The sequence below is a fragment of the Diadema antillarum genome, unplaced genomic scaffold (assembly GCF_040938485.1).
Source record: "Diadema antillarum isolate AM-2024a unplaced genomic scaffold, OU_Dant_1.0 seq00000676_RagTag, whole genome shotgun sequence".
Classification (NCBI taxonomy): domain Eukaryota; kingdom Metazoa; phylum Echinodermata; class Echinoidea; order Diadematoida; family Diadematidae; genus Diadema; species Diadema antillarum.
In genome coordinates this window covers 769,180-783,374 of record NW_027271582.1, presented here as the reverse complement: position 1 = coordinate 783,374, position 14,195 = coordinate 769,180, and the positions used below count along the sequence as shown (strand labels likewise).

The 14,195-nt window shown below is 37.7% G+C and overlaps 1 protein-coding gene across 1 annotated transcript in view; it reads right to left on the bottom strand.

Moving 5' to 3' along the window:
* Positions 1-11,475: 11,475 nt before the first annotated feature.
* Positions 11,476-14,195, bottom strand: part of LOC139737030 (sushi repeat-containing protein SRPX-like) — a 55,497-nt gene continuing 52,777 nt past the window's right edge. The window contains exon 8 of the mRNA XM_071647709.1: positions 11,476-12,714. Within this exon, the coding sequence (XP_071503810.1) occupies positions 12,599-12,714 (116 nt within the window). The 3' untranslated portion in view covers positions 11,476-12,598. The remainder of the gene's footprint in view (positions 12,715-14,195) is intronic.

Sequence of the window (14,195 nt, the reverse complement as noted above, 5' to 3'; positions counted from 1 at the left end):
CATTCTCACAGGCGCCTCCTACGCTTTTGCAACGTACAACGCCAGCTATGGCATCTGGGGCTCTATCATTGTGAGTGTCGTGGTCCATGTTCTTTGTTTGATTGTGCAATGTGAGATGAAATGGGATGAGGTGAAGGCAAGAGAGGAGAGGAGAAGAGACGAGATATGATGGGATGAGAGAAGACGAGGGGAGAAGAGAACAAATGAAATGATCTGGAATGGGAAGAGATGAGATGAAAATAGATCAGGTGAGATGAGATGAAAGCGAGGTGAGAAGGGAAAGAATGAATTGAGATGGAATGAGAAGGGATATGGTGCGAATAGCTGAGGTGACATGAGATGAGTTGAGGAAAGATGACATGAGATGAAATGGAATGAGAAGAGATGACATGAGGTGACATAAGATGAGAGAAGAGGAGAGGAAATGAATTAAGACGAGATGAGATGAGGTCAGGTTAGATGAGTTGAGATGATATGATATGAGATGACATGACATGAGAGAGGAGTGGAGATGAGTTGAGATGATATGATGTGAGATGAGATGAGATAGGGCGAGGTGAGAAGAGAAGAAATGAATTGAGGTGAAAATGAGAAGGCATTAGGTGAGAACAGCTCAGGTGAGGTGAGATGAGTTGAGGAAAGCTGACATGAGAGGAAATGGAATGACAAGAGGAGATACGATGAGATGAGATAAGGTGAGATGAGTTGAGATGAGATGAGTTGAGATGAGATGAGATGAGATGAGATGAGATGAGATGAGATGAGATGAGATGAGATGAGATGAGATGAGATGAGATGAGATGAGTTGAGTTGAATTGAGGTGAGATGAGATGAGATGAGTTGAGTTGAGATGAGATGAGAAGAGAAGATGAGTTGAGATGAGATAAGATGAGTTGAGTTGAGATGAGATGAGATGAGTTGAGGTGAGCTGAAAAGAGTTTAGATTATACGAAAGAAGAGAAGAAGTGAGTTGAGATGATATGAGATGAGAGAGGTAAAGAGAATATGAGAGGAAATGAGATGACATGAGTTGAGTTGCGAAGAGGAGATGAGTTGAGATGTGATGAGGTAAAGTAAGTTAAGTTGACTTAAGATGAGATGAAATGAGAAGAGTTGAGATGAGCTGAAAAGAGTTGAGATTACATGAAAGAAGAAAAGAAGAGTGCCAAGAGTAATAGAAAATCTGATTCATTTCATGCTATTTATGCCAATGATTAATGTTAATGTGAACGAATTTCTTACACAAACCTGTGGACTTGTAATTTGTCTAGTAGCCAGAGTGTTAATCGAATCTACTAACAAAAAGTTTCGCAGAATCTTTGATTAAGAAGTGTCTTCTTTTAGATGCGTGTTTGAATGTCCCCAAATATTAGATCAGTAATTGGTTGAAGGATTTTTTTTTTTCAAGAATACGTAAACGTGGACAAACCTTCCCATTTTACTTTCTTTTTTTCCTACAGTTCTTCATTCCAGCTGGAATACTTGGCATAGTGAGCAAGGGCAGAAGGACCGCCTTGGTAAGTTAGATCGAACTCACTCGAAGTGCCTTTTGTTTAACAGACTGTTTTGATCATGTTTCTTTGTGCGTTATTGTTGTTGCTTTTAACATTTCTTTTCCCATCCTCCTTTGAAGATTTTCCCCTCGATATATCATAGACGGAAAATGATTAACGAATACATGCGGTCATGCAACGTAACACATTTTTCATCAGGGTAGGATTCTGTTTAAATCAGGAAATTGAAATCAAGATAATGTGGTCCATACAGAGTTCTCTCTTTTTCTTACAATTTACAGTAATATTTACACTTTTCTAATTTTCCGTTTGTCTGTTGTTGTTTTTTTCTGTGTGTAAATTGATGACCCGTCTGTCTACCTGTCTGTCTGTTTTTTTTTTCTTTCTCTCAGATCATTTCATACATGGTGATGAGCATCCTTGCCACCTTCAACAGCTTTGGAATGATTGCGTACGAGTCAGTGGCCGCCGCTGTCTACGCGTACATTTCCAGCTGCTATACCTACTTTAATGGTTTCTCGTGGATCAGTAATTGCGATAGTCAACTGTCCACGGTGAGATTATGAATTGTTGTCCCTGATCTTTCTGTGCTGTTGCATCTTTTTTTTTTCCACATGCGAGTCTTCAATAGATTTCAAAGTCAAACTGGACTGATATCGCAAGTGAAAGCTGGCGACACATCGTCTGTAGCAATGAAAGTATTTACAACAATCAAAGTTATATTTTCTTTTTTGATGAGGTGAAAAATATGTTTGCACGATTTTCACATAAGTATGGTCCACCTCACCTCATCCCGGAAATAGTGCTTTAAAAAAGAATCGCTGTAGTTATATGCTTTTAACGTCACTTGCAGAGAATCCTGTGTGTGCCCTAAAGGTCACCATCCAGTCATATCTCATCGATCTTCAAAGAAAACAAAACAAATCCTCCATGCACCTGCTTATTGATCTAAGCGATATTACCAAGCTTTAGATCTGTGACCCGAAAGGTAAGACAACACTACTTAGACAACATATATATATATATATATATATATATATATATATGTTTTTCACATGCGCGAAACATTGTCCAACATGGGAGAGTACGTCGTCTTAGCGTCCCCGTCTCAAATTTAAGATCGCTATTCACGAGAAGGGTGCATCGAAATGACACGTCGGACAGCATTTTCCTTGAAGCAAACGTCATCAGAGGAATGAAACTTTTGAAGGGACAATCGAGACAATTTTCATGATTTCACATCATGTAGGACATAAACCAACAGCTCCATATAGATTTATGGAATTATAGTGACCCTTGAGAAGAGAAATCAATCAAGACTCTGAAAAATCTTGAACAAATTAATTGGAACAGTCTTGATGACATGAGCCTCACATATTTCGGAAAAGTAGCAGTTTAAATCCATTACAATACTGCTCGCTAAACAAGTTCACCTGTGCAAAATCTATGCATGCCTTCTTCTTTTGTTCTGTTCCTTGAGCCCCAACTCATGCATTTTTATGGTGAGGCTGCCATTTCATCGTCCTTCGCAATTCATCGCAAATCGTTCACTGCAATTTGGTATTAATTTTGAAAACATTCTTATTCCTCACTCCAATCACAATAAATTCTGAAATACTGTATTCAGTATTACAAATTTATAGATGTTCTAATGTGAAAGTGTGAAAATCATCCGGAAGTCTCATTTTAAAAAGTTATGGGCCTGAAAATAAAATGACATTTCTCTTACTTTAACTGCTCACAATTTCACTGTGTAGATGTTTGAAAGATTTCGAAATTTGAAAGAATATTTCGAAAGAAAGAAAGAAAGAAAGAAAGAAAGATTTCGAAATTTGAAAGAATATCATGTATTTGAAGTTTGTTTATCGACTAGCTGAATTCTGCTGTATAGATGCTTTGTATATCTCAAGCTTGGGTGTATCTAAACTTCGAAGCCGAGTTTTTACAAGAGTAGGCTCCTTTTGTTTTTTGCTGTATTTCTCGTAGATGATGTTAAGTAAATTATACATGGCAAATGATTGACAAATTGCCCTACTTCGACGTAAATAAGCACCGAATTGATCAGTGTTTTAGTAGTAGCCATGATAAAAATCATGGGCGTACATACTCGAGCAGGATTCGAACCCACGACCTCCTGATCACAAGACAGGCATCATCTCCACTAGACCACAAGTGTTGGTTCTAATCCTTATACCATGCAGCGGGTACTGCTTTGTTATTCAAATTCATGAAATTCTTCCGTCGAGATGTTTTCATTGCAGTACCCACTGCATGCTAAGGATTAGAACCAACACTTGCTTTCGGGCGAAAGCTCGATGGTCTAGTGAAGATGATGTCCGGTGATCAGGAGGTCGTAGGTTCGAATCCTGCTCGAGTATGTACGCCCATGATTTCTATCATGGCTACTACTAAAACACTTATCAATTCAGTGCTTATTTACGTCGAAGTAGGGCAATTTGTCAATCAGCTGCAATGAAAACATTTCGACGGAAGAATTTCATGAATTTGAAATTATACATGGTTTTGAAACTTATTCAGTGGCAGGAAGTATGCAAATAAAGAAATCGGAAAATTGATAATTTCATTGCTGTTTTACCGTAGGATGTACAGTTGTATTCATTTTGTTTTCTTATGAACTAGGATTTATAACCAACTGAGTGACTGTGAATGCAAATACCTGAAATGTCGGGATATTATGATATATTTTCTTTTAAGATAGAGGTGGGTGGCAACCAAGAAGGTTGATGAGGTAGCTGTTATTTCCTTTATTTCGTCCTGGACGATAGTTTTATGTCATGGCCGAAGAACAGCTTTCCTAAAGCAAATTGCCGTGATTAAATGAAATAAACTGAACTGAACTGAACACAATTTCCTGTCATTCATTCTTTCTTCCTTGCTTGCTTGCTTGCTTGTTTCGATCAGGGAGCCGTCGCCGTCCACGCCGTGCTCGCCATCCTCGCGCTGGTTGAATTCGTCGTCTCCATCGTCGCCTCGGCCTACTGCTGCGGAGGCCTCGCATGCTGCTGCGCTGGCCAGCCTTCCACCGCCACTACCGCAGCCACGGTAGGAAATAATATAATCTCAAAATTCCGCACGCCAAATTTATAATTCTGTCCTTTTTGTCACGAGATGACGTGCATCGTTTGTATTTCATAAGCATTGTAAAACCATACTGGCAATAGCACGTTTTCATGCCCTAAAAAAAGCGCCTTATTTCAGGCCGCGACAGGAATCGCATCCAATATTTCGAAACTTCTACCATGTTTACAGTGTGAACAAAATACACACACACACACGCACACACACAAACAAACAAACAAAACAAATTATCTTGCGCGATTCGGGTCGCGATCCAAGTCGCAACAATTTGTGTGACGCACCGCGACTTCATAAGCACACAATTATTCATGTCCATGCACAGGTTACCCCTTCGTTAATGATTGCGACCAAAGATCGAGTTTTAAGATAGAAGGATAAATCAAAAAGATGCGACCCTGAACGCAACCCAGATTTTAAAAATCTTACAGTGAGAAGTATGACAGCCAATTTGAAAAAAAAAAAAAAAATCACCCTCGTGTTACTGATTATCCATGGTCTTTCCTGTCATTGCAATAATTCATTATCATTCTTTTCATTTAATGCAGACATACCAGGCTCGGCCCCAGGATGTGGTCGTTACAACTGTGCCTATGCCAGGTAATTACAGCTTATAGCTAATGGATTTAAAAAAAAAAAAAAATAGCCAAAGGGAAGATAGGAAAAGCACATTATTTTGTGAAACTCCTGGGCCCTGTTGCATAAAACCCTTACCGCTGGATTTACCGTTCCTTTCTAGCGGTTTGTCTTCAAATTAGCGGTAAATTGTATAATCCTTGATGCTGATTGGCTGTGACGCCTAATTTTGACGGTAGTTACCATTGAAATTCAACGGTAAGTTTTATGCATAGGGCCCCTACACAATCATGTTTTTTTATTTCTTGGCACATGAGTTGTTTTACCCACAACCTTGCAGTGGCGGATCCATATAGAGGGTCTACCGGGCGCGCGCCCCCTCCTTATTTTTTGGTTAAAACAAAAGAATGAAAATGAAAGATTGGATGGCGTGCCCCCTCCCCCCCCCCCCCCCCTTTAATTTTGCAAAGGCGCTTCCCATTGGCTTTACGGAATTCCTGGGTTGGCCCCTGCCCTTGTGGACCATGTTAGCGACATTTCTGTCTCTTGTTAAGTGTGATATGATGGCATTACGAGCCAGCCTCACACCCATGTCAATATGTATGGAATGTTCCGAGATATTCATTTCACCGCAAAAGTGACGTAGAGGGTATCATAACACAAATAAACATGCATTTGGATTTCAGGGCCCCTTTAAGCAGCGTGCTCTGCTATTCGTATTACATTCACTGGGTCTGCGTTTCAGTGAAAATATTTTGTAATCGTTGCAAACTGGGTCGATTGAAGATACCATAAGCTGTGAGTTCTACGTCCATTGGCTATATGTCAATGCAATCAATTGTCAATTTCCAATGATTACAAACGTACTATGAATAGGACTGCAACATCCTTTGCGCGAAAACTTTTTTTCGCAAAAAACAATGGAAATAAAATAATGCACATCACAAGTACGTTGTACAGTTTACCGCTGTCTGATGATTGCTGGTTTTCCTTGGTTCATTTCAGCGAACGACCAACAGTACGCCAAGCAGTAATTGTCTTCGACCAATCGGATCGGGCACTCGGATCGGTCGGGTTAACAACATTACTGTTTTTTCCCCCCGCATCGTGTCGTCGCGATATCACTTCTAATGAAACCACAAATACGATTCATGGGAAAACGGACCACATTCAGGGAGCAGGAGGGACATTATTGTCCCCTTCTTTTACTAACCTTTCAGAATACAGCCTACTTTTCATATTACGCAAATATCGCTTATTTTCAGTTATGAAAATCATTTGGAGTGTGACTTAATGTAATTACATTAATGATACTAAAACAATTATTGGTATGATATATTATAAATGAGAAAATATGATGTTACAAAACTTTACAAGGCAAGAGGGAATACTTTCGGCTTTTTGGAGACAAGTTCCCATTTACGGCGGTGACCACATTAAAATTTTGTATATATATTATACATATTGTAATGCTGTGACGCTTCTTTCCTGTATGTGTAAATGATGATATCGTAATGCAGATATCATGGATCATAATAATGATCTGTTATTAAATCTAGATTGTTCGTAATCTTTGGGGGAGGTTCCTCAGGTAACACAAAGTGTGTGGCAAATATCGTCTGCTGTCTATGATAAGTCATTTACATCGGGAACCACGTGTAATCGGTATCTTTCGTTTTCTAGCTGTTTTGATTATACTTGTCAAATAATACCATTAGCCTATACTATGGTTATCATACTTGATCATTGTAACCGATGTAATGCGTGATTATTATAACATGTGCCATTATGTTTTTATATTCAGCTGTAGCATTCGTCAATGTATTTTTTTAAATGCTCATTAAAGCTTTGAGTCATTGATTAGACAGTGAAGAGTGTATATACGCAAAAAGGGTTATATCTACTTGTATCAGTTTCAGATGTAAGGGATGAAAGTTGCTAAAAAATAAAACAAATCAATTAAAACGTAACATGAATTCTTCATATGATAATTGTTATAATATTTTAAGAAGCACACAAGTGCAGTAAAATTGAAAATATTATATTTTTCTATATTTGATGTTGACCTTTTTTTGCATTCAAGTTCTTCAACCGTTCATTTTGGACTTCCACTGTCACAGGATGTGGCGTTACGCTATAGGAGCTGACGTCACAAACATGACATTGAATAGCTTCTGACGTATGGTGGTGGCAGTTTGGGGAGTAATAATGTAACACTACAGTAACGATATCACAGACAAGCCATCCAAAGTCTGCTGTTATACTTGTGGTGTCATTTATGCAGGTAAATTAACACAATATGATATATGTCTACCCCATATTTTGGATGTTATGTGTATTTTTGTATACATTATGTACCGCGTATCATTAAAGATTATTGATGTGGAAATTAAGCTTTATGTCGATGTAAACGGTCATTCGGAATTAAAATTGCCATACCATTAGCTTGTTATTCTTATCAGCCGGTTTTCAAGTACAGTGATGTACGATGTATTTCGTAATAATGCTGGGATGTACAATGTGTGATGTGTATGGCAAGTGCTTTTTCAATGGCTTTCAGCCTGTTTCTTTGATGGATTTTATAGTCGCGAGTTTCTCAACCATGTCAACGTTGCGAGTTTCTGGTTCAAATGGGAATCCTAGAACCAAGGATTCTCTCGGACTGATCAATTGATAGAAAAAAGACACCGTTAAAATAACGAAAGAATGGTTTATGTAATTATATACATTACACGTATAGTCATGTGAAAGAGAGTTCCGTCGATCCAGACGAAGCTTCTTTCAATTCCTGAATTTATTCCGTGCTCTTAACACGAGAGCTTCCTCAGAATCTCAGACAGTGTGTTGGTGACAATGGTATTGTCAGTAATCAAATGTTTATGTAACGGGTACAAAATTCATGACATATTGCATAAATACAAACATGTTCACGTAGGTAAGGGTATGGTCTAAGGTCTATGGTCCATGTTAGATAATGATACAGTCACATGATCACAGTTTATAATCACTTATAGGCTTTAGAATGATATAAAAGTCATTATGTTATATAAATGTTGGTGATGAGCCGTGTGTTGGTTACATGGCGCGCCATGAGGTGACTGAGTATGTGGTTAGGTGTCGTTTGTGGGTAGAGGATGTACGTGTGGGTTGAGGGGAAGGGATTTTTATACGGGTTATTCTTCCACATTAAGGCCTCGGGACAGAAAGTTTGGATCCTATAGGATCATAAGAGATTCCGAGTATATAGGACACAATTAAAACAGGAGTGTGAGGTGAGGTGGGGTCTTGATCAAGTACAGATAAACTGACTTTTGAAGGTAGAAAGCTTCTTTCAAAAAGCATTTTGAACGTGTCCGATATACTGTAGTAAACAAAAATAGATTCCAGTGTATTTCTCTGCGAATTCCTACGAATCACTTTGACTATAAAGAACGTCAAACCGCGTTACGAGCTATTCTATTAATAGGAGGCCCAAATATTAGCAACAGATGTGACCGTATTTTCAAATTTCGAAATCGTTGGGCATCCGTTGGCTCGGTGCGCTCTATTGTCAAGTGACCTTTATGGATATGATGATGAGTACAACTCTTCGTATAGAAACCAACAACGGTCTCCCGCATTGATGATTTTGCCCCAGCGGCGCTGTTTAATAGGCGGCATGAAAATGTGGCATCAGGCAGATGAATCGCGTGTTGCACGTCACATTCATCAACTTCTTTGGCGGGAGAAAAATGAGGAGGCCCTGCGCGGTGATAATGTCGTAGTCTATTGTCATAGCTTGGAATGGAGCCAAGTAGTTGAGCGTGGGTAGCAACAATAGTGTTCATATTCCGGGCCTGGTAAAGTTGTTTAGAAATAGTTTCCATGTCAATGAATGGCTATGACATCGCACTTTGGTATTTGGTATTCGATACGTGTAGATATACACCCCTGGATATGACATGTACAAACTTGAAACTACAGTCACCACTCTTTAGTATCTATTAAATTTCATATTTATCGCAGGGAGAGAAGAATAATACGTGATAGTTGTTGTTTTTTTCTTTTCCCGTGCCTTCTCCACAAAGGGCTGGGTTTTCCTCCACGTATAGTTCTTTTTGGTAACCTTTTGGAGAGATTCTCTCTCAACAATTTTAAAGAACTAGGAAGCCACTTAATCTTGTTGGTGGCATAATACAAATCATATCCAAAGTATAATGTAACAACCCATCTAAACGAGTCATCGCCAGTCTGTAGAAGTCTGCAGAAAACAGCAGGTGAAAGGTCACGAAGGTATAATCAAACTCTTAAGGTGAAAAAAAAAGAAATCCGCTTCTAAAACAGATTTGCCGATGAGGTTAAACTCTTTTAAGATGAAATACAGTTTGTGTTATTTAATCAAGCTACATTCAGACACTCTGAATTAGAATTTGGAATGCTTACGACGTGCGAACTTGTCAACTATGAAGTTTTGCTTGCCTTTCGTGACAACTTCAGCACTTGTGATACAGGTTTCACTTATAATGCTTCCCTAGGTCAATTAATCGCATGTTACTCTGTCCTTATCATGCATCGTTCGAACTTCAAATGTGTTATAAATCAGGGCAACTCTCACTCATTTTGGTCCTTTCTCACTCTAAAACTTTATTTCATTTGCATGCATTTCTATTGATCTCGCTCATTTTGACTCCTAAATTATAACATTGGCCTATAGGAGTCTCACTCTCAACTAGTTTCCAATGTTGACAGCCCTGTATAGTGTGTGTGTGTGTGTGTATGCGTGTGTGTGTGTGTGTACATGTATGTGTGTGTGTGAGTGCTTCATTTGTTCCATTTTATGTGGGTTATTAAGGAAACACTAAGGAGCTTATGGGCAAGCTTATACTGGACCGACTGGGTTAAACACCTCCGAAGGACTATACGTAATAAGAATAACGTGCCCTCCTGTACTCGTGTACAGATGTGTCTCGTCACGCTGTATTATATCATATCTTGAGACACACATCCATCGGCATAATGCTTTTTATCAAAACACACAAACACAAACCGAGAATATCAGTTACCTTTTTATTTTTAATTGTCCCCCCCCCCCAAAAAAAAAGACAGGGAAAACACAATAAATTGTACACAAGGGCACTTGAGCTGGCGTATTAAACACAGCTGACGAAATGCACACAGCAAAACATTTCAGATATCATTACTGAGTCTTGACATGATAGCTTAAACCCAATGATGATGATGATCTTAGCAATTAAGGACAGGAGTGCAAGAAAAGAAAAAGAATAATATTTCTAAACGTTTCGTTTCCAAACAATATCTCACCTATATAAACCGTACAAACACAAAGACACTTTTCACGAATGTAATACAGATTTTTGCAGTGCTTAGATAAATAGTCTAGAAGCAACATGAAAGAGAATCGTTTAAACACTCACAGATCTAAGACAAACCAGAGAAATACTACAAGTACCTTGCATCAGATACAGTACACTTTTCAAGTGCTCTAACATATCAAAAATCACGTACATCATACTGAATTTGTCGAACAGGTGATTAAAGGTATTTATGATGTATGTGTTTAGTTATCGAGATAGCGCATCAAAATCATAAACCCCCTCATTTTTCTCCAAAAATCCCAAAATATGTACAGATTATCATAAATGATTGTTATTTTATGCTAAGAACAGCTATTGTAGATTCTTTGATATCCAGTACATATACATATGTACACAAATAATGTTTCTGCACTGAATGAAATGGGAATAATGGTCAATACTATTAAAAACAGTGCGGAACTGATTTTGTTCTTTGATACCTTTTATCTGCTTATTTAACGCAATATGTTTCAGGTTAGATGTAGGTCTTTTTATCTCAGCACTCTATGACACTTTTCATTCCCTGTGTAATCTAGAAATTTCTTTGACTGGTCTTTGACTGAGAGTTTGTCTAACATCTGTCTACACGAGGAATTGATTCATTTCTACATCTCCATGGTCAGCATCAGTGAATACATTTGATTGGATAAATCAAGAATGAACTGGTGCTCAAGATCTGCTGAAATATTTTGAATTGAAATAAAGTAAAAAAAGTAATAACTAAAGATACACTCTACCGCAAGGAGAACTTCCACACTGATTGGTCAGCCAAATTCAAATGCAGCTAGTGAACCTTCCAAAACAAAACATGTCTACCTGTAGCTTTAAAAAAAAATTGCTTTTCTAATGCCGAACAGAATACATAATATCTATTCCATTGAAGTATGACCAACTTTGTTGCATTTGCATTTCTTATTGTTGAAGCTTATTGGTAACGAATACGAATCATTTGATCTACCTATTGAATGTCTGTTACAGCACGTCAGGCGATGACATGATGCCGTATAAAAACCAAGATTGTTTTGTTTACTTCAGCATTGAATGATACTAGGAACCTATCTGAAAGAAGTACACGCACGTCTAAACTAGCATGAAATCATAACTTTTTTGTGTACTTATGCTTACATGTATGTAAGAAAAAAATTGAGGAACCCCCACGACTTTATCATAAATATAGAATATACAGGGGAAACGGAATGTTACAGGAGGTGGAAAAACAACAACAATGTAATTGCACACTATGTATGTACTAGGAATGTACACTTTAAGTAGTGTATTTGGCCCCTTACTTTACAGTGGCCTCAATGATGGCGAAAAGAAGACTTTTTAACTTCGTATATGATAGTGGCGCTAAACACATTTGATTGAATAATACCCCTGTAGCGGTAAATAGTCATTCCTGAGGGACATTTACGATCTTCAATAGAAAATGACGAAGTAACTGGAACAAAGACGAACATCAACAAGAAAATAAGAATTGTTTCCCTCTTTACGTAAAAGTAGCTATCGGATTATGTATAATAATGTCGTGATCTTTGCCATTATCATCAATAAGAAGAAGCTCTAAACACAAATCTGCAGTCATGCAGGTTGGCCTGTTTATTTGACCACTTTCATTGACAAATCTTATCCATTTCAATGAGACATTCAATTTTCCTTCATAATCACTTCAACTTGGAAAAAGTGCAACTTGTCATTGTTGTCTTTAAATATTATGTGCTCAGTCAAGCATATAACATTTGTCAACACAATCGGGTACAGACGGAAACAAGAGTTCTCCTTTCATCAAAACCAACATTTCGCTGTTCATAGTTGACAATTTATGAAATAGCCCTCTACAACCTTAAGTTGGTTTTCCTTTTTCTTTTATGCCACCAAGTTTTGACCGTAGGTTTAGAAAAGATTACTCTTCCAGATAAGACAAACTTTAAAGAACAGAGTAGGAAAGCCAACTGACTAATTTGGTTCACTACAGAGAATCCTAGTTTGCGTCTTTTTTTGCTGGTTTGTACTGAGCGGTCACATTTATTTTCTACATTTCCTGATTACTAACACAATTCAAATCAGCGCTACTACTACTACTATTACCATTGCTGATATAAGCACAATTGTAAGAGGGGAAAAACGTTCTGTTCCGGCTGGAGTAGGGCTGACGCTGGCTCCGATCACAAAGTCTAATGGAAAAATATAAGACAAGTGACGGACATGAAATAAGTAACTTTTAAAGTATAGGCATCTGCAAATACTTATTGTGTCAACTACTTTCCGTCGTGTATAAGTTGCCTTGACAATTGTGGTCAACCAAAATTAAGATGCGATTAAGTATGGGGTATGATTGCTCTTTGTACTTTGGTGTGACTGTTATGTGTTCAGAGAAAAGTGAGTTCAGGATGGTATCTTTTAATAAAGGGTCAATAGCAAAAAGTTATGTTAGTGAGGCGTCGGCAGTGACGTCATAAAATGTGTCTGATTGGGTAGAGAATGTACTCAGCTTCTTCTTCTTCTTCTTCTTCTTTTTTCAAAATTTCGCGTATTTTGGGTCGATTTCCTAGTGCAGTGATGTTCTCAGGTAATTCAAAGGATGAGCACCTCTACACTAACTTTCCCTTTAGGAGGATTTATTTTTTGCATGCAATATACTTCAGTATTTAAGCTCAAGTGTTTAAGCCTTAGCATACTTAACGATATGTAAACTGATATATCAAAGCCGATTTATGCTTGGGATTTTTATGTTGTGGCATATAATCGTGTTTGAACAGAAAACCTGAAAATTTCAAGAATTTAGGTAGTAACCATATGGCAAGTTGTAAGGCTATGACATCATCAACTCGCTATTTGCATAATTCATATCGACTGTTCTAGAACTATCTTCGTTTAAAAAAAAATCCTTCCCAATTTCATAACTTCTTTATTTTTCATCTGATTTCAATCAGATTTTCACTCTTGAGTTTGTTGAACGTCACTCCGTCTTTTCGGACTAACGTTTGTCTTGTCCAAAGTTCCCCTTGAAAGATTAAGGTCACTCAAGTGTGCTGTTCACAAATATCAACCTAAGCCCTAACCAAACTTTAACCCTATAGCAAAAGCAACGCCTGTACCCAAAATATGATCTAGTAAAACTGCTAATACAGTTGCATTGCAGAAATATCAATGAAGACATGTTTTATTTCCCAGCGAAAGCAACACCTGTACCAAAAATATGATCCAGTAAAACTGCTAATACAGCTGTATCTCAATTTTGGTTTTACTTTAAACCAGCCGCCAAATTTTGACAGTATAGAATGAGAAAAGATTTCTTTCGCAGATAAGACAAGCTTTGTAGAGAACTTGAGTGTGTAAACCCATGTGACTAATTTTTTTCCATTATTTATCTGGGCGGTCTTGTTTTTCTTTATTTCTTTTCCAAGGACCGATCTGAATTATACTACCGGAATTCCCATAAAAGACGCTGCAAATAATTACTGCTACTACTACTACTATAATATTTAAAACGATTGCAACAATGCACAAACTTTTTGTTTGGGCTGGAGTTGGGCTGACGCTTGACCCTATCACAAAGTTTAAAGGAAAAATATAAGACATGTGACGGACATGAAATAAGTAACTTTTAAAGTATAAATGCATCTGCCACTACTTATTGTGTCAACTATTTTCT